General features: G+C 45.9%; 2 protein-coding genes and 1 long non-coding RNA gene across 8 annotated transcripts in view; 2 read left to right on the plus strand and 1 right to left on the minus strand.

Annotated features, from left to right (window-relative positions):
* Positions 1–1,317, plus strand: part of Myo5a (myosin VA) — a 151,567-nt gene extending 150,250 nt beyond the window's left edge. For all 4 annotated transcript variants that reach the window (XM_048423030.3, XM_048423033.3, XM_085689389.2 and 1 more), the window contains 2 exons: positions 325–405; positions 676–1,317. In XM_048423030.3, coding sequence (XP_048278987.3) covers positions 325–405; positions 676–828 — 234 coding nt within the window. In that variant the 3' untranslated portion in view covers positions 829–1,317. The remainder of the gene's footprint in view (positions 1–324; positions 406–675) is intronic.
* A 4,511-nt stretch (positions 1,318–5,828) lies between these two features.
* Positions 5,829–15,406, minus strand: LOC125393032 (uncharacterized). Of its 2 annotated transcripts, none has more exons than XR_015001791.2 (3): positions 15,053–15,406; positions 12,803–13,020; positions 5,829–6,969 (listed from the first exon to the last, which is right to left on the minus strand). It is a non-coding gene; the product is annotated as an uncharacterized LOC125393032 (long non-coding RNA). The 2 variants fall into 2 exon arrangements; XR_007229682.3 differs by lacking the exon at positions 15,053–15,406 and adding an exon at positions 13,176–14,830.
* Positions 15,407–15,502: 96 nt separating this feature from the next.
* The window catches only part of Myo5c (myosin VC), an 82,465-nt gene continuing 75,609 nt past the window's right edge, over positions 15,503–22,358 (plus strand). The window contains exon 1 of one of the 2 annotated variants that reach the window (XM_085689393.2): positions 15,503–15,683. In XM_085689393.2, coding sequence (XP_085545519.2) covers positions 15,657–15,683 — 27 coding nt within the window. In that variant the 5' untranslated portion in view covers positions 15,503–15,656. The remainder of the gene's footprint in view (positions 15,684–22,358) is intronic. The other variant, XM_048423914.3, reaches the window with a different exon arrangement.

Consider the following 22,358-nt stretch of genomic DNA (forward strand, 5'->3'; position numbering starts at 1 on the left):
TGGCTGTGATGACTAGTGTGTTAGCACAGCTTTAAATAACAACTTGAAAGTGAGGCCAGCATGGTCTACAGTCTCTGATCCCAGCACCTGGAAGCTGATACAAGAGGACAGCAAACTCAAGTCCAGCTCAGGCTGCATTTGAGATATGGTTATATATCTATATCTGTGTATGCATACACACACACACACACACACACACACACACGTCTCCTTCCCTCTCCAGCCCACCCCAGGTAGAACTAAGAGGTTCTTCCCACTCACTAGATCATGAAGAGCCAGCCTGTTTGTGAAATATGCCAAAAGCTTTACCCTTTATCTCTCCAGATCGTCAAGGTATTGAACCTGTACACCCCCGTTAATGAGTTTGAAGAAAGGGTCTCTGTCTCATTCATCCGCACTATACAGGTAAGGGGCTTGTTCTTTCTCACTGTTTCACCCCAGGCTCACTCCAGTGGAATATTTACCATATTTTGGAGGGATAATGTGTTCTTATATTTACTTTTCCATTTTACTTATTTTGTAGGACATTGACGTTTTATATAAGATTATAGTCACTAAGTATTTTTAAGCAAAGATTAACATTTTTATTAAAGTTTTTTTAAGAAATTTTGGTAGAAAAGTATCTTACAAATCGGAAGGACTAACACCCTGTTTGTCCTTTTTTTTAAATCTTAGATGCGGCTACGAGATAGGAAAGATTCTCCGCAGCTGCTCATGGATGCTAAACATATCTTTCCTGTCACATTTCCCTTTAACCCATCCTCCCTTGCCCTAGAAACCATCCAGATCCCAGCCAGCCTAGGCTTGGGCTTCATTGCACGGGTCTGAAGTGCTGTCCAGGCAAACATAGAGAACGCATTTCTCCTCTGAATAAGAACAGTCGTTTCCAGTGAGCTACTGAAAATACATTTTTAAAGAAAAGTACTGATTATCTCTAAAAGATGTTATTAACTGGAAATTTCCCTAGAATCCTTTCACTTGGGAGAAGACACCTTGTCCCGTGTTACCTTTAAAGCAACATTCATTCTTCACCGGTTGAGTTTGCATACAGATGGATGATATCAGGGAGGAATGAGAAGAAGAGTAAAAGTGTGTGTCTTCAGCTGACAGCATTTGTTTTTAACCTTTAGTGCTGCATTTAAGTGACATACAAAAATAAAATTCCATATGGATGAACTATTGTTAGCAAGGCACAAACAAAGAACTGAAAGAAAAATCACTACTGAATACATATCAGCTTAGGAGCCAATCATGTTGATATTGTCAAACTGGATCAAAAAAATAAACTGGCAATATGTAAAGTAACTGCCCAAGTAACTTCCTTGTTTGTGTCATTATGGTACAGCGATATTAAAGATGCTGGCTTGCTAGGTAGCATAGTTGCTTTTTGTACTGTAGCTTACCAAGCATCTTAAATTACTGCTATGTGCTGTCTCCTGACAATAGTCTTATTAGGCACTGCACAACCAGCTTCTCTTTCTTCACTGTTTACAATTCAACCAGATCAGTTTTAACAGGGTTATATGCAATTATCCACAAGTTCATCTGCACAAGTAGCAGACACTGGAAGTTGTGTAGTGATAGGACAAGATGTTCGATGTTTAGGTAGTGTTAAGAGTGGCTGGGATGTCCTTGCTGATCAGGATGTATTACACTGATATGCAAATTAATTTTACCTGTGTGAATATCATATCATGGTAGAGTGTTCTGTAAAATTACTTATTTTTAGTTCCCAAATCTTATTCTTGCCATGCATATATTCAACATTAACTGGTCCTATTTTTAATTTATTAAGTGTTAGCCTCAGTCACTATCTAGAAAGGACTATCAGAATATTTATGATTCAGATCTTGAAACTTTGATTATCTTATAAGTTATTCAAAAAAGACATATAATAAATCATTATAATTCAGGGGGTATAGGTGTTGCATCCTCTATAAATGTTTTCAGATATCACTAAATACTTTAAAAAACATCATATTATAAATACAGTAAGAAGATTTATGTAAGAAATATAAGAAGATTATTAAATTTTATAGAGGATTTGGTTCAGTAAGACCTAGATTCTGTAAACCTTCATTATGAAAGTCTAATTAAACATAGTCTCCATTTTTTTTCTGGAAGTCTTATATAATAAATTCTTTGAGTTATGTAAGAACAAATTCTTAGCTTTTATTCCTCTGGTTCTTGGTTACATCAATTTGTATAGTTTAACTGTAAGATGGTCGATACCAGTGACATTTAAATATGTGCAATATTACTGATGAGAACTAAACAGTTTCAAGTCAATGATAAATACTGTTATTAAACAGCAGTTATTGTCCTTTATCTTGCTGGAGCCTGAATGTCCTTGTTTATAAAGTAAGAGGGTTGGGCAGCTGGTTGCTCCAGCCACTTCCCCATTTACAGTTCCCTCATGTTTGGTTCCTTGGGCAAGGGGCCACAGTTACTCAGTCCATCCTGTTGTAAAGACCAGTGTTTAGTGCCTGTCGGTTCCCTGGGTTAACACAGTAAGTCACAAGTTTACGTAGCCACAACTTTTTCTTAACGTACATCATTTAGGTACTTTAGGAAGTTCCTAATATATTTGTGTTATCTGAAAGTCGCGTAGTTTACATGATTTTTGTTACGTGATGAGCTGCTTTGTCATTTGAAGGATTTTATTGAACCCAGGGCCATGTATGTTAAATCAGTCCTCTGTCACTGAGCTGCAGTCTCAGCCCTTTATCAGTTCTAGTACATTTATTTACTTGCAGAACCTAAAACACTAATTCAACCAGATTCAATTTTTGTGGGTTTTCTATATTGTTTCAGTGAACAGTTAATGCTTAAAGCAACTTCATCCGTGCCGTGTGTCATACACTAGAGGGGTAGCAGGTGGCAGAGCCATGTGTGGGCTGTCTTCCCTCAGCCCTGGCAGTCCTCCCGCACCTTGCTCCCAGCTTAATCCTGTGTAGGATGACTGATGTGCACCCTGAGTTTTGTCTTCAAGATCATGCTGCCGCTGTCCCTGGAGCCCTTTTCTCCTTACTGCAGACATCGTGTCCTACAGTTTCTGGTACTTTTTCTCTGCTGTCAAGACCCGAAACTCCTGCTCCATAGCTATTCCTACTCTGCAGTTTCTCCTGTTTCAGTGATAATGCTCAGAGTTTCTATTATTTCAGGCTCCGACTCTTTCAAGCTGCTTCAGAACCCCAGATGGGGATCTGAAGTATCATCTCTTGTTTATCTGGAGGCTTTTAGTCCTCAGAAGAATACTTTATAACCAGGGAATCTCAAAACCTGGTAAGTGACCATGTGCACTTTGTTAAGGAAGCACCAGGTTTCTGCCGACCAGGTAGGGTAACTCCATTCTCTCATCTGTACCCTCACCTAGCTTCAGACATACACCCAGCTTTCCTCTGCCTGTCACACTTTCCTGCTTCTTCCCCCGGTCTAATTTACCAGCCAGATGGTTTTCTGTGGCCCTGGCTGGCATGCATGGGACTTACCTTTTGGTGTCTGTGCGCACACCTTTCTGTTCTCGTTTCTCTACTGCTTATCATGATCACTAATTGGCTTTTCCATCATTCCTCTATGACACACTTGGACTCCAAAGAAGGAGCTCTTGAAAGGCACAACAGCACAGCACCTCTTCCTCTTGGTAGCCCCTGCCAATACCACCCACTTTCCCTGCTGCATATGCAGCTTACACCCTTGGGATCCAAGGTGAGAAGAAGCAGATTCCCTCCCTTCCTGCAGCTTTTCTTAGCCCAAGGCTTGAGTCTGCCTTTGAGTAACTGCAAAGCAGGAAAGATAAGCATGAAAGATCAGATGCAGAAAGGACAACTTGATGATTCCTTTGAAACTTTGAACATTCCACATGACCCGGCACTGCTTTGAAAGCAGATATACAGAACTATAATCCAAAGCGAAGTGATAGAAATTTTAGATTTGTGCCAGTTTAGAGGACTTGCTTTGTTACTGATTCATTTCAGTAGATAGACTCCTAATGGGTGAGCAAGTGTGTGCAATACACATATTCTTTCAGAGTGTATACAGGAGGCTGTGAAAATCAGTGTCTTGATTATTGTGAGAAATTACTTTTCTGACAATTCTAGGAAAAGAGGAGCTACCGCCATCCTGAGAGCTCCACAAAGAGTTCCTTCTCTCACACCCACAGTCACCAGCTGAGAGTTTTTCAGGAGGTCTTGTCAAGGGTTAAAGAGCGAATGTCCTTGTGTGACACCGCATGTTCCTGGTGGAAGTAGCCCAGAGCTGGAGCCCATATGCATGTGCTTCACGCCAGCACTCTTCTTTCTTACCTCACCCCCTCACAGCGTTGACAGGAGACAGCTCCCACAGTCATCGTGAGGGACAGTTCGGGACAGTGGTGTGCTCAGTGACTTGCCTAGAGTGGCACTGTCCTCCAGCAGTCAGGGCAGAGGCTGTGCTGTCCCTCCAGATGCTGGGGGGAGGGGGGTGCCCTGGGCTAGTGGGCCCTCTTCTCTACTGGTACGAGGGAAGAGACGAATGATGAACACCAGCTTGCTTCTTTGGAGGTCAGTGCGCAGTACTTGTAGCACCAGCTGTGACAAGGCTTGCCCTTTGTCATGAATCAGTGCTCCTTGACAGGGTGTGGGCTCTCAAATTAGAGGCTGTCCAAACTAAAAGGACAGGAAGCAGTAAAAACCTCAGATGTGAGAGGCAAGGCAGGCCACTCTCCACAACCCTGAGGTTTCCCTGTGAGAGCCCCTGACTAAGCTGCACAGCCTACAGAGAACTTTCCTGTAGTTTTAGTCTGCTGTCTAGGGGAGCCCAGGACACCAAGTACCTCCCTCCCTGGGGCTGTCCACCATTGGCAAGTCAGAGTAAGCTTGGAAGTGCCCCCAGCATGCTGCCAGGGAGACACTGGAGCTGTGCTGTGGGCATGCGTGCTGGAAGCCACAAGCATTGTGCTAGTGCTTTGTAACTGTTCTCAGACTGTGCTGTGAGGGCCGCCTTAACCCTTGCCCCGTCCCTATTAGAGCTGCCTTAAGTTCCCCAGAACTTGTCCTCAGTGAGGGATATCTTGCCATGTTTCTTGAGGTTTTGTGAGGATTTGGATTGGATGTGGCTTCCTACCACTGATTCCTTTCTCTCCTTCCTGCATCTCCTGACACCTGTCATTTCCAAACAGAGACTTGAATTTATGAAGCAACCAATAAAATGTTAGCTTTAAGAGTGTTTCTGAGTTAGTGCAACTCCTCATGACAGTGAGCAAATGAGCACTGGAGGAAGCAGGACAGAAGTCAGAGTATCCGTGGGTGTCTCGCCTTTCACTAGCCCCTTTTTAATAAAGGCAAAAGTACAACACTAAAACCTTTTAAAAATGTAAAGGTGCCCTACTGTAAAAGGCTGAGTAAAAACAGGAAAGTAGCTGTGTAAGTTCTAATCCGTTATAGTACCTTAATTTTAGTCAAATTCTCGATAGATCAAAAACCGAAAGATGCCATGTCAAACATCTCCCAAATGCATTTTATACATTTTTTATTTTATAATTTGGTCTAGCTGAAAATGTTCATTAGCTTAATATAATGGATAGAATTAGACTCATAACATATCTGTAAACAATTAACATATCCTTGACATTGTCATATTGCTTGGAATAGTTGAGAAAGTTTTGGGTTTGCTTTTGAAGGTTGAAATTGTCATATATAATTTAATGTTTGGAAAATTAATGCATTCCCATGTATTTTTCAGAGTCAGTAGTTTCAATAACTTGCTGTTATTATGTGCTGTAAAATCTTAGCCTAAGTCACATGAGCCATTATTTTTCCTGAAAACAGTGATTTTTCCTTTAAATGTGGAAATGTGGATTTCCTTTAAGTGTTGTGGTTTATAATCCCTAATTACGTTCTTTCGTGGATTCCTGAAGTAGTATTGATTTTCTTGTGTTCTTGGAAAGCTTAAATTGTTCCACCAGTATTGCACAGATGAGTTCATGGCATTTAACATACTGTGTTTTTATGTTAACTGTTTATAACTTATTGTGAAATGGACCTGACTTTGAAATACAGTGAAATGGGACATTGCAGTTTTCAAATATGCTTTTTTTCCTTGAATCTGGAGAAAGAATTTTCTTAATCTACACAGTTAATCTCTGCAAAGTGATTAGGTGAGGAAGCAGAAATGCTGAAAGGTGAAAGGTGTTACCAAGCCTCTCCAGAGAGTCTCACAGGAAAGCTTCTAGAAGGTTAACAATTCACCTCATATCAACAAAGCCTTGGAAACATGAGTTTTTCACTGGATATCACCTAATGCTAAAAGGAAAGCCAAAACAATATCAGAATGACATTTTCTGCTCTGAATTTGTAGTTGTCTAATGTTGTACTTGGTGTGTAGCTGTCGTTAGCTCTGTATTCTCCTAGCTGCTGTAGAAAAATGTTGAAATAAAGATAAGGATATAAAGAAGTTTTGTCCATGTCTATAAACCCACTTCACATTTTAAAACAACAAAACAAACTGTTATTCTGAAGATTAATAAATGTATATAGTCTCTTCAAATGAGAATCTCAAAGGGTCTTAGAAATGGAAAGGTTGGTGAGTCTGTACTAGAAAACAGCGATGTGTAAACTGCCAGACCACATGAGCAGATCAACCAGCTGGGGAACAGTGACCTCTTTTCTTCAAGGGAAATGTCGGCATGCCTGAGTTTCCTTGGATCCTCTGACAGAAAATAGAGCCTAGGCATTTGGGAATGGATATGGGGTTTTCAAAAGTCTAAACAAGATTTGTGTCAAAAGTTCAGCTTTGAATACAGTAGAAGAGACAAGTACACAGAGTAGGGTGGAAGTCAGAGGGGGTGGGAGGAATACTCCTTCGGATGGAGAGAGAACAGTCTGTGAGTAGTGAGTTCTACAATAGATGGTGTCCCCGTCACATCGCGGTAAGTTCGTTCATCAGACTCATTTAGCAAAGACTTCCCTGTCGGGAGCGCCACAGCAGGCCCTAGAAATGCAGCAGAGGGACTGTATTAATTCCATAGGCAGGAGAATCCATGCTCTGTGTACATCAAGAGTTACAAAATCTTGAAAATTTGACATGTGCTAACAGTTTCTCTTTCTAAATAGATTAGAACTCAATCAAGGTTTTCTCTCCAAAGTGAAGCCATCTCACTATGGTATTTTATGATCATTAGAATTCTTTTCTGGGATACAGGATAGAAGTCAAACTAGCTTGACCCCAAAGGGAATCCATTTCCTGACATAACTGAGTTGGAATGTATCTAGGTGCCCAGTCATTGACCTTGGGGATAAACACATTCCTTTATTTTGACTTCATTTTTAGCCAGGGTCTCTCCAAGTGGTGACAGAGCCCCCAGAAGCACACTCTGTCATCTAGCATCTTTGTTAGCATTATCACAACACGTCAGAATGGAGTCTCGTTGACCAGTTTGAATTCTGTTTTCCTTCCTTCCTTCCTTCCTTCCTTCCTTCCTTCCTTCCTTCCTTCCTTCCTTCTTCCTTCCTTCCTTCCTTTCTTTTTGTTTTTTAAGATAGGGTTTCACTCTGTAACCCTGGCTGTCCTGGAACTCCATTTGTAGACCAGGCTGGCCTCAAACTCACAGAGATCTGCCTGCTTCTGCCCCCCCTCCAAAATCTGGGATTAAAGGTGTTTGCTGCTACCACCTGATTCTGCATCCATTCTTAATAACTGTGCCTAGGGGAATAGAGCCTAGCCAGCCTGAGCCACACCCCAGCACTGACCCTTGGGTCACCATGGAAACCAGGTGAGTGTGACTGCAGTGTGGGGCCAAGGCCAGGATGGGAAACAGCTAACCAGAAGTGATAGCATCTGCGGAGAGAGGGGAGCAGTGGCCGCATGGAGCTCCGGAGGTATGCCTCCTTGCTCAAAGCTTGGGGCTGCTGGGCTTATGACCTTACCACTGAGCATACAGAGATGGACGAGTACAGTGCTGTGCAGTTGGAGGATTCTGACATGGCATTGACCACCCAGAGCAGGACCTGGGAATCCATGCAGTTGTCCTCTCATCCCAGTCTACCGTGCTGCTGAAACCAAAGCAGGGGCATTGTGGAGGAAACATAGAAACCTGCCTTGTGATCTTCTAGCATGATGCCAACCTCTCTTGGTGGGCCAGGCATTGGAGTTCAAAGAAAACAGGCAAGGTGAGGGTCAAAAGAAAACTCGAGTCCTGGGGCACCCTGACCTGGGGAACCAATGAAGGAAGCAGGGCTGGAACAAGGGTTAAGATATTCCAGAGGCCTGAGGTAGGAGAACGGCAAGTCCAAGTTTAGCCTGGGCTATGTGATCAGGAAAGCATGGGCTAGAGAGTGCAGTTGGTGTGGAAAACAGCACTTGTTATGTCCCTTGGTGCAGAAGGCCTGGGATTCCATCCCAGAACTAGGGGAAAGGGTGGTGGTGGGGTGAATGAGTGCCCTGAGACCGATAAGGAGAGCATGAAGTATTTGTGAGCCCTATTAATGTGGTAAACAAATGTATTTTGAAACATCAGCAAAGTTACCACTGAGGAAACAAAATACCAAGTTCATCTCAGTAATAGTAAAGTTATGGAATTCTGTATTACTAAGTCTGTATTACAAAGAAAGTTTAATGAATGTGAGAGAATTCAGCTCATGTTAACCTAATGGGAAAACACACACATACACACACACACACACACAGAGAGAGAGAGAGAGAGAGAGAGAGAGAGAGAGAGAGAGAGAGTGCTGAGTGATAGCAAACATTCACACGCTAGCCCGGGAACATGTAAAGATATAGGCCTTCTTTCACATACACCCCTGGCTGCTAAAGTCAGGATTCTAAGTTGAATGGCCTGAGCTAGGTTGGCAAACACTGTATAAAGATGGGACTCCTTTGTGCAAAGAGAAGCCTGTGTGGTAGAGGCCAGAGGAAGACATCAGGTGTCTCCTTCAATTACGTCTTACCTTCTTTAGGAGACAGGAGGAATTTATCCATTCATATAGTTTGGTTGCCCAATGAGTTCCTGGAAGCAGTGTGTATATGGGTCCTGGGATCTGCACTTGGGTCCACTTACTTGAGCCACAAGACATTTTACTGACTTAGCCATCTCCCCACCCACAGCCTCAGACAAACAGAAGGGGTGGAGAAGGAGTTAGGAGATAGGAAGTAAGACAGATCACATTATCCAAGCAAAGCCAAGTCATTCTTAACACTAAATATTTCTCAACGGTAGACTTTAAGAGTTATACTTCTGGCCCAGCAACAGCGAGAGCTTATGAACCTCCTGCCTGTGGAAACAGGTGACAATATTTTTTTTAAAAAATAAAACAAAAACAGGCCTCCTAAATTGGGCAGTGATGGCACACATCTTTAATCCCAGTACTTTGGAGGCAGAGGCTGGTGGATCTCTGAGTTTGAGGCCAGACTGGTCTACAAATTGAGGACAGCCAGTGCTACACAGAAACTATCTTGAAAATCACAAAACAAAATGAAAAGAAAATAGAAAGAAAAGAGGGAGGGAGGAAGGAAGAAAGGAAGGAAAGAAAACATGCTAAATTTTGATGAATGGTATATATCATATTAACTACTTTTCAATTTCTGTACTGCTGGCTAGTTTTTATGTCAACTTGACAAAACATAGAGTCACTTTGGTAGAGAGAGTCTTAATAGAGAAAATGACCCTAACAGATGAGCCTGTGGGCAAGGCAGTAGTGATTTTTTTTATTTCTTGATAATTGATGTGGGAGGGCCCAGCTCACTATGGACAATGCCTCCCCTGGGCTAGTGGTCCTGGGTACTATATAGAAGACTGTAAGCCAGTAAGAAGCATCCATGCATGACCTCTGCTTTAATTCCTCCCTCCAGGTTCCTGCCTTGGGTTCCTTTGTTCCTTCCTGACTTCTCTGGATGGTGGATTGTAATCTTCTAATCTTTGAGGTGAAATAAACTTCCAAGTTGCTTTTGGTAATGGTGCTTAATCACAGCAATAGAAACCCAAAGACATTGTAATAAAATACCATCAACAAAGCAATTTATAGAAAAAGGGGAGGGGGTTGTTTGTTTGTTTGTTTGTTTGTTTTTGAGCTTTCAGATCTAGAAGGAATCATCATGGCAGCTTGGGCCACAGTGAAGAGCTCACATCTTGAACAACAAGCAGGCAGCAGAATTCTAGGAACAAATTTGAAATGATATAAATCTTTAAACTCTCAAAACCTGCCTGCTCCCACCTTGTGACATATTCCTTCTAACAAGGCCATGCCTTCTACCCCTTCACAAACTTCACCAAGTACTCAAATACCTGAGATTATGGGGACAACTCATTTAAACCACACACACACACCAATTTCCTAATTCAACAAGTTATAAGCTTGACTCTAGCATTTTGTGGCCAAGAACATGGGGTTTCATCTGCCCCATCTCCCAAGTGGAGTGTGCCCTTTCTGTGAACAGCCAGGAGTCAGCATTTCTCATCTGGCCTTCAACTATGTGTTGATGGAGCTAAGCTTCAAATGCACGCAGCCAAAAGGAGGGCACTCCCTCCTACCCTGTCCCAACTCAGGGTCCCCCATGAGTACTCTACTGCTGAGAATACTGGGTCCTCAGTCACCCTCAGCTGGGCTTGCAAGACAGTGGTTTCCTGTGGAGAACGCTGGCCCCCATGTACCCAACACTGAGCTCTAAAGCAAAGACCTCTCTCAGTGACAAATGGACCATTATCCCCACCCCATCTCCAGAGCCTTGGCTCTGAGCTTTTGCTGGGAATGATGCAGATCATAAAGTTTTTTTTTCCAAAGGAACCGACTTCATTTGCAGATGTTAAAGAGAAGTTTAATCCAAAACATGGTGGAGGTTAAAGAAAATGGGCATCTGTTAGTCTGGCTGAAGACAGACTGAAGGGTAGGCCCCCGGCTCTGTGAACCAACTGGAGAAGAGTCTGCTGAGGAGTCTGTGCAATCAGATAAATGCCAAACGTTGACCTTAATAATTTTCTATCCTTTCAAAGGGGCCCAAAACTGATTGGACGTTTTTCCAGTGTGGAAAGCAATTTATGCTTATGGCTACGCTAAAAACAGCAGGGCAATTGGAGCCATTAGTGGCGCTTAAATCAGGGACTAGACACAGAGTGCCAAGACCCCTGCCGTGCCAGGCTGACAGCGGCACCGACAGGCTACAGATGTGGGGAAGGTGGAAACAGTCATTGAAATAACCTGTCTAAATACTGAAAAACAGTATGTTCAGTTGACAAAAAGTGAGAAGGAACAGTACCAGAACTGCTAAGATATATCTCTAAAACCATTCAACATTCCAAAACTTATGAAGAAATTTGAACGTGTGGCTCATGCCAGGGTTTGAGTGTGAAGTGTCCCCCCCCCCCGGCTCTGTACAGTGGTTGGACACTGTAGAAAGAGTGGATACAGATTTGCTTTCTGACCCAGGTAAGAGAAGCAGACTCACTTCCAAGGCAGGACCCTCTCTAACGGTGGAAGCATCAGAACTGTATGGCAAAGCCCTTTCTCATGTAGGGCTCCGCCCATCCCTGAGCATGCTCAGTTAAGGACTACACTCTCTGAGCGTGCTCCGTTTAAGATAAGGAGCAGGCATGTTCAACCTCCATCCTGCCAGGAGAGCTGAAATGCAGTCCAACACAAAATACATTACATTTTTTGTAACTAACTTAACTGTAGGTTGGACGTGCCTGGGGGAATGCGTCTGAGCTTGGTTAGCCCATACCACAAAGTTTTATCTAAAAATAAAGGACATTTTGAAGTTGTATTCTAACAAGAATCTGCCCTTGCAGGTGCCCACCTCACTGAGCAGCCAATGTCTTCTCTGTTACAGGCTTGAGCCTCAGCGGTTGTGGCTCTCAGAAGCAGTGGGGAGCCTTAGGAGGCGGGGCCTAGCTAAAGAAACAGCGTAACAGGGATGTGATTGCTATGTCTGAAAGGTTCGAATTGCACCCTTTCTTTCTGCTTCCTGTCCATGCTGAGGTAAGATGCTTGCTCCGCCTATCCATGCTCCTGCTTCCCTGAGATGTTCAGCCTCCCCTTGGGCAACAGAGCCAACCAACTGCAGGCGGAAACCACTAAACCTGTGAGCCAAGATAATTCATTTGTCCTGCCAAATCTCCTCATTTAGATAGTTGTTGTATAGTGTAAAACCAACATACATATTAAAATGCTCCGTTACAGGCAGAGAGGCAGGTGGATCTCCATGAGTTCAAGGGCAGCCTGGTCTACATAGTGAGTTCCAGGACAGCAAGGACTACAAAGAAAGGCCCTGTTTTTAAGAAAAAGCATTCCATTGTAGTCACAACTGACAGGAAAAGAGTGGGAGACAAAAATACGGTGAAATGTCAGCAAATAGAGAAAATATGGTGGTACTTGGTATCTGCCTGCCTCTGCCTCCCAGGTGCTGGGATTGCAGGTGTGAGCTATCTGTCATGCTTGGTTCTCAAGATTCTTCTAATTTTATTCAGGTTTTTTTTTGTTTGTTTGTTTTTGAGACAGCGCCTTCCCGGAGTATATAAATTTGAATCCCTATCAGAATAACTAAAACATTTATTCAAGAAATAAGATTAGGACTGGAGAGAAGGCTTGGCAGTTAAGAGCACTGGCTGAGGACCTTGGTTCAACTCCCAGCACCCACATGGCAGCTCACAACTATTTGTAACTCCATTTCCTGGGGATCCAACAGCCTCTTCTGACCTCTGTGGGTACCAGGGACATAAGTGCTACACAGACATATGTGCAGGCAAAATACCTATACACACAAAATGATTTTTTTAAAGGAAAATTATTATTATTATTATTTACGAGAGAGAGAGAACATATGTACATACTGTGGCGGGCATGTGGAGGTCACAGGAAGACTTCCTGGCGTTGGTTCTCTCCGTCCTTTAGCGAGGTTTCGGGGATGATGCTCTAGTCATCAGACTTGGTGGCGAATTCCTCACCCGTGGAGCCTCCTCACTGCTCCAAAGCTGACAGCTTCAAATGGTTTATTAGAAAAGAAGCATGCCTCAAGTCAATAACTTAGCATGTTCGTTCACCTTAGAACCTGTTGGAAAGAGCAAACCAAACCCAAGGCAAACAGAATGAAGGAACTGGTAAGGAAGAGGCAAAGTTTCATAGAGAAAACTAATGAGCATATAAACAAAATTGACAAAATGTTAATCAAGTTGACTAAACAATATGAGAAATGCTGTAAATTACCAAAACCAGGAATGAAAGAGGGAGCGTCTTCCTCAGCAGAGCCAGGATGAGGAGGAGGCAAATGAGAAACTTGGTGTGTGGAGACTCAGGCCACATCGCTGAACAAATCCCAAGGGTGAGACCTTAGGCTTTGCCCCCTCAGGGCCTCATCTGGAATCAAGAGTGGAGCAGAGCGCCACCTACAGGTCTGTTTCTGCAAAGTAGATAAAGTGGACAAATTCCCAAAAAGACAAGTATGAAAATCCTAAGACCTAGGGAATCAGAATTTCCAAGTAAAGAAAGCGAAGGGGTGAATAAGGATATTATCATAAAGTACGATCTGGGGGGCTGCACTTCAAGTTTCATCAAATGTTTCCAGAAGAAATAATACAAACCCCTTTGCAGATTGATAAAATAGACACACACACTTCCTGACTCTAGAGGTCAAACACACCACAGGAAAGGCTGCTGCTCCCCTAACAAGGACAGCCACAGAACCCCTGACAAAACTCCACACACCAAACCAGCAACATATAGTGAGGACCACATACCCCAGCCAAGTGGGGCTTTTCCCAGCAGTGAAAACATAGCTGAATGTTTTAGAAAAATCAACCACCAGATTCTGTGCTGTTGTCTTACGGTTTCTATTACTGTGAAGAGACATCATGACCACGGCAACTCATAAGTGAAACATTTAATTGGGGTGACTTGATTACAGTTTCAGGGGTTCCGTCCATTATCATCATGGCAGGGAGCGTGGCTGCCAGGCCGTGTGAGGGCAGATGTGATGCTGGAGAAGAGAGTGCTGCATCTTACAGACAACAGGAAGTCGGCTAACTCACTGGGTGGTATTCCAAAAATAGGAAACCTCAAAGCTCACCCCACACAGTGACACACTTCCTCCAACAAGGCCATGCCCACTAACAAAGCCACACCTCCCGATAGTAGGCACTCCCTGTGAGATTATGGGGGCCAATTACATTCACTATAGGTATGTACCTGTAATCTCAAATACTTTAAAGGCTGAGGCAGGAGAATTTCAAGTTTGAGGACAGAGTGGGCAACCTAGTGAGTCCTCAATCCCAAGTGTATATCCATTCATAAATTAGTAAAATATCCTATTCAAAAATCTTTATTCCCATACACCATGTCAAGTAAGAACAAAACCCAACTGGGTTGGCCTCAAGCTCAGACTCCCCTGCCTCAGTCTTCCTAGTGCTAGAATTACCATTATCTCCTACCACCGCTGGTGACTTACAGTTTCTAACTGTGAATCTGTATGTTATTCAGCGTTTTCCATGGATCTGCTTTCATTGCTTTCCTATGTCTGTCCCTGTGGGGCTCTGTGACTGGACACCATTAGGCTCCATCATTCACATGTCCATTCTTATACGAGTGTTAACGCTGTAGCTTAGCTGTGCCTGTGAATACCTATGAATATATGGTAGGACAGAGCTGGGGCAATAGCTCAGTCTATAAAGTGTTTGCTCCGCAAGCCTGAGGACCTGAGTTCAATCCCCAGAATCCACATTTTAAAAAACCAGGCGTGATGACGTTGTAAACCCAGGGCTGCAGGAACAAGTAGGCCCTCCAGGGTCACCAACCAGCTTAATCTACTCACTGAACCCCAGATCTCAGTGAGACACTAGCTGAGATAAAGAACAGAAAGTTCACTGCCCCAAGGAAGGACAGCAGAGGTCTCTTTACCCTTGGTTGTGAAAATAGTCTTAGCTATCCACGGACTTGGCCCATATGAAATATAAAAGTAAAGTCAATAGCCAACAGTGCTGTCAGGGCTCTTAACCCAGTATACTGGGCTCGGGTGTTAATTTGGGTGGAACCAACACCTTTCAAATGTTAAATTAACCCCATCCGTCCAAATAGCATGCCATACTTACTCAGCCCTCCTTGTGTGCCTGTCCTCTAAGAGAGATGAAAGCATGCACTCCTTAAAGGTCAAACGAGGTTTTTATTGCCATAATCGTAATCTCAGGGTGCATTTTTCTTGATCTTTTATCTTATTTTCTATTGCATATAAAAAGCTCGCAGGACAACGACCTGTCCTTCCTTCCTTCTTTCCTTCCTTCCTTCCTTCCTTCCTTCCTTCCTTCCTTCCTTCCTTCCTTCTTTTTCTTCTTCTTCTTTTTGTTTTAATCCCACCCCTTCCTCAGTTTAGAAGGTCTGTTAACTCACTGATTCTTTGTGGCTTTCTGTGTAAACATTTCTGTCCTCTGCCCGCTGCAGTAAAGGAGCAGGAACTTGGGCGGGACCCCTGGAGGTTTCTTTCACCTGTTACCTGGGCCGGGCCAATAGCAGCGCGGGCCTGACCGTGAGCACCAATCCCGCTGCTATCCCCCCCACCCCGCCACCACTCCCCACTCCCCGAGCCCGAGCCGGAGCCCTCTGGAAAGGGAGCCGTGGCACTTGGGAAAACTTGACAAGATGGCCCGGCGCTGACTGGCTGGGCACGCACGGTCCCCTGCAGCAGCAGCGCGGAGGCCCATGGCGGTGGCTGAGCTCTACGCGCAGGTAGGGGCGCGGGGACGCACCTGTGCACCTGCCCGGACGCGTGGAGGGGCAGAGGCCGGGAGCAGCTGCGAGCTCGGCCGAGCGCCTTGCGGGTGGGCACACCCAGCGGAGGGCCGCTGTATCACCTGGACCCTTCCTCCTGCCACTGTTGGAATCTGGGTCCCGCACTGGTCTAGAGCTTCGATCCAGCAGGACAGGCTTCTGTAACCTTCCAGGCCTCCGGAGCCTGGAGGATTTTGGCAAGATTGGCCTTGCTTTCTAGAATGCTGGGTGCGCTTCCCTGGGCGGCGAAGTTCCTCGGGGGATTCTCCCTGGAGCTGCCTGGTCTGAGCACATGAGTGCTGTTGGGCGCTCACTATCCCCTCTAAGGTGCTTAGCTCAGAGAGCACCTCCGACAGGCCTGGCGCTGAGCAGTGAGAGCACTCTGGAAAACTTCCAAGGCTTAAGAGCTTCACTCTCGGCCAGGAAAGCATGTGTAAAAATTAAACAGCCACGAAACGGATCTTGCTACACTGTCATAGCGGACATTATGAGCCCTTGAAGACAGATAGGGCGAGTATGGATTCTGTTGGAGCATTTTCTCACACACATGAACTTAATTTAGCGGAGGATGGGAGTGGGGCAGGGGTTACGGTTTGCTTTTGGGTTTGGGTTTTGTTGTTGAGACTGTGTCTCGCTGGGTCTCTCCAGCTAGCCTGGAAATCACTATGTAGATCAGGTTGATGTCAAACTCACCGAGTTTTGCCTGCCTCTGCCTCCGGAGCGCTGAGATTAAAGGTGTGGCCTCCATGCTCCACCCTGTTTTTGAGACAGGTGCTTGCTTTGTATCCCTGGCTTGAATGATACCCTCTCTACAGCTCAGGCTGGCTTCACACGTGTGGAGATCTTGCCTCAGCGACCCGAGCGCTGGTATTACAGATATATATACCCCACCACACCCATCTTTATGCCTTAAGTTTAAAAGACACTTAATGATTATAGTTTCCATGGGGGAGATTTTCTTCTACTTTGTTTAATAAGTTACAAGCATATATCAGACAAAAAGGATATTCCTCTGATGCGTTCAAACCATTGCCTTATAGTTTATGTCTCTTTCCACCTGTGCCCCAAGATGGGGACTGAACCTAGAGCCCTGTGCTTGCTGGGCAAATGTTCCACCATAGAGTTAAATCCCTCATCTAGAATATTTTACCTGATACGTGTGAGCCACCAGGTAATCAGCAGTTTCTAAGTCTTCATGTTACTAACTATAAAAGAAAAATTTTCAGCAAACCCCCACCCTATTGGATATTCTTGCGGACAGATAGCTAGCTGATCATTGGTCTGCTTTGAGGAACAATTTTTCTTGAATCAAAAATACACAGGTGAACTTACCCCTATTCCCAAGTGCCTGTAATCACAGCACTCAGTGGACTGAGGCAGGAGGATTGCCTTGGGTTTGAGGTTAGCCTGGACTACATTGTGAGTTCCAGGCAGCTAGAGGTAAATACCAAGGTTGGTTTTTTTTTTTCCCCAAAAAATAAGTGAGGTCATGGTGTGGTAGAGGAAGGAAGGATGGTGGAGTGTGGCGGGGTAGGGCTTTCTCTGCAGACAGAAGCACTGTGCTTGGGGGAGCAGAGAAAAACTGTTTTGTTTTATTCCAGAGTCATTGTTTTGCCACCAAGGTATTTTCTGGTTCTCTGAAGAGAGAAACGTCAAGCGGGCATTTGCTGAGGCCGTGGGAGTACAGGGGGAAGCCGAACTGAGGCAGAAGGGCTGCTCAACAAAGGTGGAGGTTAGGAGGCTTAGAAGAGCTGCCTCATCAGGGTCCCAGCCTTTCAGGGATCCCGATGGATCTGCAGTCCTGGATGTGAGGGGTGGAGACAGACAAGGAGGAACTGCCCAGGAAATATTTAGACAAGGGACACACCAAGGACGACATGGACACGGCATCTGTGTGACTGAGAACAGGGTGTGTGGGGGCCGCATTAGAGCCATTAGGAGAAGGAAGTGTTTCTGCAAGGAGTCAGGAAGCACCAGCAAGGGTGTTGAAGAAGCAAGAGGACCCCAGGGGAGTGAGTAGGGGGTGCACAGCCGGGATGTCTCTAGGGAATGGGCTTAGTCAGGGGCTGGGGTGCCCTCTCCCTGTATGGCCACTGAAACCAAGACAGGAGCGCCCCACTGCAAGAGGGCCAAGGCCAGGACAGAGGACTGCCTGCGTTCCAAGAGAGAAGCAGCCGCTGGCTGCCAGTGGAAGAACCATCACAGAGAAGGCAGGAGGGCTGAGTGGTACCAAAAAGAGAGGTTCCCAGAAGGAAAGGGGTTCCTGAGAGAGGCCATGGAGCAGGAGGTGTGAAATGACCCACCTCCCGCGGCAGCATGCCTGAGAAATAGTCTAAGCAGGATTACTGAATCCCTTTGAGAAAAACTGGTCTGACAAATCCCTACTTATAACCTTCATGAAGCGTTTGTCACCTTAGATCCCAACCCTGCCACAAGGACCTGCTTCTGCATCCTCTACCAGCCCCCCCCCCCCACCCCCAGTTCCTAGCTGGCTTATGCCCTGCCAGGCATGTTGTCTGTTCTTCCCAGCATGGCCTACATGTTCGCCACTGGCTCAGCACACCCTTCAGCTTCCATCTGGGCAGACTCTGAGAAACCCACAGCCAGTCCTCCATCCAGCACCCTGACCGCTGTCAACATGGCCAACTATGTGTCCTCTCTGCTGGCCATTAGCTTGTAAAGACCAGGGTGCGGTGATCACACTCTAAATACAGGCTCTGTGCACACATTCAGGAGCGGGTGTTTCTGTTTACAGCGACAGCCGTGGGCAGAATGGTTATTTTTATCTTGCATGATAAAGTGGAATGTTTCTAAGTACCAGACATCATCCTCAGAACCTTCTCTCTATCTGAAATAATCTGAAGAAAAAAAACTATGTGTTAAACCTTCAGACCCCATTCTATATGGAGTTCAGATCAAGGAAGTTTCCTTAGTTACACGGACCCGACAGAGTCAGAGTCCTAATGCCTCTCTATGCTCTGACCTGGACCCCACCTTACCATCCTCAAGGAACGTGAGCTTTTGCCCATGCAGAGGACTCCTGGGAAGTCCATGTTGTCTAGCTACCTGCCCACACATGCTAATTTGTCATGTTGTTCTCTATAATAACTATATGGAACTAACCCCAATATCCATCAAGACAGAGAAAAGCTAGTCACAAAATCCCTCCCACACGATGAAGGACAGAGAGGCCCAAGGATGCTGCCTGGGAATTCACAGCAGCATGGGAAAGGCCTCAGAAGAACGAGAGCCCAAATCCTACACATGCTGCAGCAACAAACACAAATAATTTGTAAGCAAATGACTAAAGCCTGGGAGCTTAGTTCTGCTGCCTCCAGAGACATCAAGGGGAAGGCCCTGAGGAAGGTGCTCAGATGTTACTCCCATAGGACCACAGCGCTGTCTTCCAGTGGACCTGTAGGAAGAAAGGGATTCTCAGTTGGCTGAGGGGAGGGGCTGTGGATGAGCACAGTGTACAGAAGTGAGAACAGCAGCCATTGTGCACACCGCAGTGGGGATGCTATAGCCCAGGATCGGAAGGTGGGAAGGATGTTGGGGAAGGAGAGCATCGCAAGGGAGCCACCACTGCTGAGAAAGGCTGTAGGTCCGAGAGCTGTTCCGGAGCCTTCTCCAGCCAGTCTCGTTCCTGCTGACCTTCAGTGTGTCCACCCTCACAGTGCTGCTGTCTTAGAGCAGCTGCTCAGCCGGGAGCCTGTAGTCTCCGAGATCCGACCTCCCATGCTGCTAGGTTTTGAGCAGAGCTAGTCTGTGCTTTCCCCAGAAAGGTATGATCGTTTAGTTGTGTGCATGTCTTGATTGGAGAGATTGAGAACACCAGGGCGCTGCGGCTGTAGACACTTGAGGAGCTCATGGGTATTTTCACAGGTCGACTGAAACCCAGGGAACAAGGTCAGGAGAAGTACTTGAAACTCATGGTCCAGGTCCCTGTCTCACACACGGTCAATGCTCACACTAGTGACATTCCCATTTGGCCTTTCTAACATCCTTCCTCTTCTCCTTCAGTTAGATTCACCCACCATTGTCCCATCTATGAGTAGTTCAAAACGTTAAAAATGAGAAAGGGTCAACAAGCCAAGTGCCGACTTTTATTCTTTTCTGGTACGGTGGACCTGCGAGGCATTCAAATTTTTCTTGAACAGTCATTTGTGAGGCAGGCCACATGCTGTAGGGTCCCAAGCACAAAGACAAGGGGATACAAAGGTGACACTCGGATGCTGGCTAAGTAGGTGGGAGCTTTTGAAAGGATTCAGTCAAACCTGTTGGTAGGGACCAAGGAAGGGGACACATCTAGGGACTCTGGGTGTTTGTCTGCTCATAGGTGTGCATGGCTGGGGTTAGGGGTGGGAGGAATAGCAGGACAGGCAGGGAGTCAGCGAAGATCTGAGTGTTCTAGAAGGTGCTGGTGGTTCGTTGTGACTGCAGACATTGTAGACTGGGTAGAGGAATGGACTAGCAGAGTGGCTCCCCAGCTGTTGGTCAAAATCTTGAGGACAACTTTCAATTTTTCTCTTGCTGTGGTTACTATGGATGCTGATACTGACGAGGGTGTCTGTGTGTGCACAGCTGATGGTGGATGCTGACGGTTGTCCGTGGCTGTTGAGTGATGGGCTGCTTAAACATTCGGCTTCAGAGCACCTAGGGAGTGTTGGGCAGGGACAGGCAGAGGAGCCACAGTTCTGGGTTCCAGCTGAAGAGCAAGAGTGCTCAGAGGAACAAGCAGTGGCCGCAATTGCTCTATGTGAGCTGCCAGGGATGTTGAGGTCTGGTATCTGAAGGTGCCGGAGATACAATAAGATCGTGTAACTGAGGCTGGGCTGTGGTGGCGCACACCTTTAATCCCAGCATTCGGGAGGCAGAGGCAGGTGAATCTCTGTGAGTTTGAGGCCAGCCTGGTCTACAGAGTGAGTTTCAGGACAGCCAAAGTGACACAGAGAAACCCTGTCTCAAAACAAAACAAACAAACAAAAAAAAACAAGACAAGAAGGTCTTTACTGTGGTCTCAAAGATGCAGGTGCTGGGGCCGTTGAGAAAGCAGCCGGGACTCTCCAAAAGCAGCTTGGGTTTTCAGTCTTCCCATTTTTCATTTAGTCTAGAAAGTCAGATTCACCCACCATCCGCCCACCTGTGAGTAGTCACATGAAGGGAAGGAGACTCCAGGGAGGCTCACAAGGAGAGGGAGGAGGAAGAGGAAGGAGGTATGACATCACTGGTCTGGTTCAGGGCCCTGAGCATGGAGATCCCAGACCAGGAAGCACAGGCATGGGACGGCTTCTGTCACTACACACCCCATGTCATCCTTCTGGCCACCTGCATGGTAAATGCCAGAAGACCCCTCCCAGATGGGCCACAGCTCACCTGCGCATGTGGCATGGGAGGCCTGGCATATTCTTGAGCCCATATTGCTTCCTCGACCTCTCTGGTCCTAGTTGCGCTTCATTCTCGAGGCCCCTGGGTGAGAAAGCCCACCAGAGGCCCACAGGCAGCCTTTTGGCTCTCGTCCCCGCAGCAAGCTTGGCTGGCCATTCCAGGATGGAGCCTTCTGTCTCACAGGACAGAAGCTTGCAGGAGTCATGTGAGAGCCGGTCACTCTGTTTGCACAGCTTGTGCGTATTTATCCAAGTGCTTCACTTCACTCCAGTGTGCTTTACAGCGTTGCCTTGTGGGTAGAGGAATGTGAGGAAGGAGGGATGGTAGATGCTTCGTGGGATTGAGTAAACTATATATAGTGTTTGCTTAGCAGGCTGGGTTTCAGGCGCAGGACTCTAGGCCTCAGGCAGTGTGTTGATAGGAACGCTAGGACCAGTGGGTATGATTACCTGGGATACCAAGGTGAGGCAAAGAAGAGGAGGGTGGTCGTGTGCATTTTAATGCTGCCTGCCACTGAGTGAGACGTAGCTGGAATGAATCCAGAAGTCACTAGGAGAGCATGGGACAGTCAGACAGATAGCTTGTCAGGGTCACCCTCAGGGCCACACCCATTTAATTAGCCGGGTCCAGGCAGGAGTCAGGCCCTGCTGTTGGTCTTTCTGGTGTGTGCTCTTGGGCTGTCTGGGTTTTGAGTTGGAAAGTCAGTAAGATGAAAGAATTGGCCAGCTCAACGATCACATGGCAGCTCCTCTAGAAGTTCAAACTGAAGGGCCCTCATCCTTCAGCAGGCCTCCCGTCTGAACGCCCCAACTTTCTCCCGCCTCCCACAGCCTCTGAAGTATACCATCTGGAACTCTAATCTTGGCAGACACTTGCAGTGGACCATTCCAAGGATACTTACAGCTTGGGGTTTTATAATGGCCAATTCTTGATATGTTGGGGTATTGTACTTTAATAATTTGTGGTTTATTGGGTTATAAAAAACATCTCTAAGAGCCAATCTGAGGTAGGAAATGTGTGGTCACGGTGACAAAGGTGTGTGGGGTGGGTGTGGGTATATCTAAGAGGCGGGCCCATGTGTACACAAGGCTCCATTCAGGCTCTTGCAGGGCTGGGTCATTGCCTAATGGTTTCTGGGGTAATCCTCTATTCCCATATTCATTCATTCATTCATTCATTCTCTCTCCCTTCCTCCTTCCCTCTCTCTCTCTCTCTCTCTCTCTCTCTCTCTCTCTCCCTCCCTCC

The sequence above is a fragment of the Myodes glareolus genome, chromosome 4 (assembly GCF_982192425.1).
Source record: "Myodes glareolus chromosome 4, mMyoGla1.1, whole genome shotgun sequence".
NCBI lineage: Eukaryota > Metazoa > Chordata > Mammalia > Rodentia > Cricetidae > Myodes > Myodes glareolus.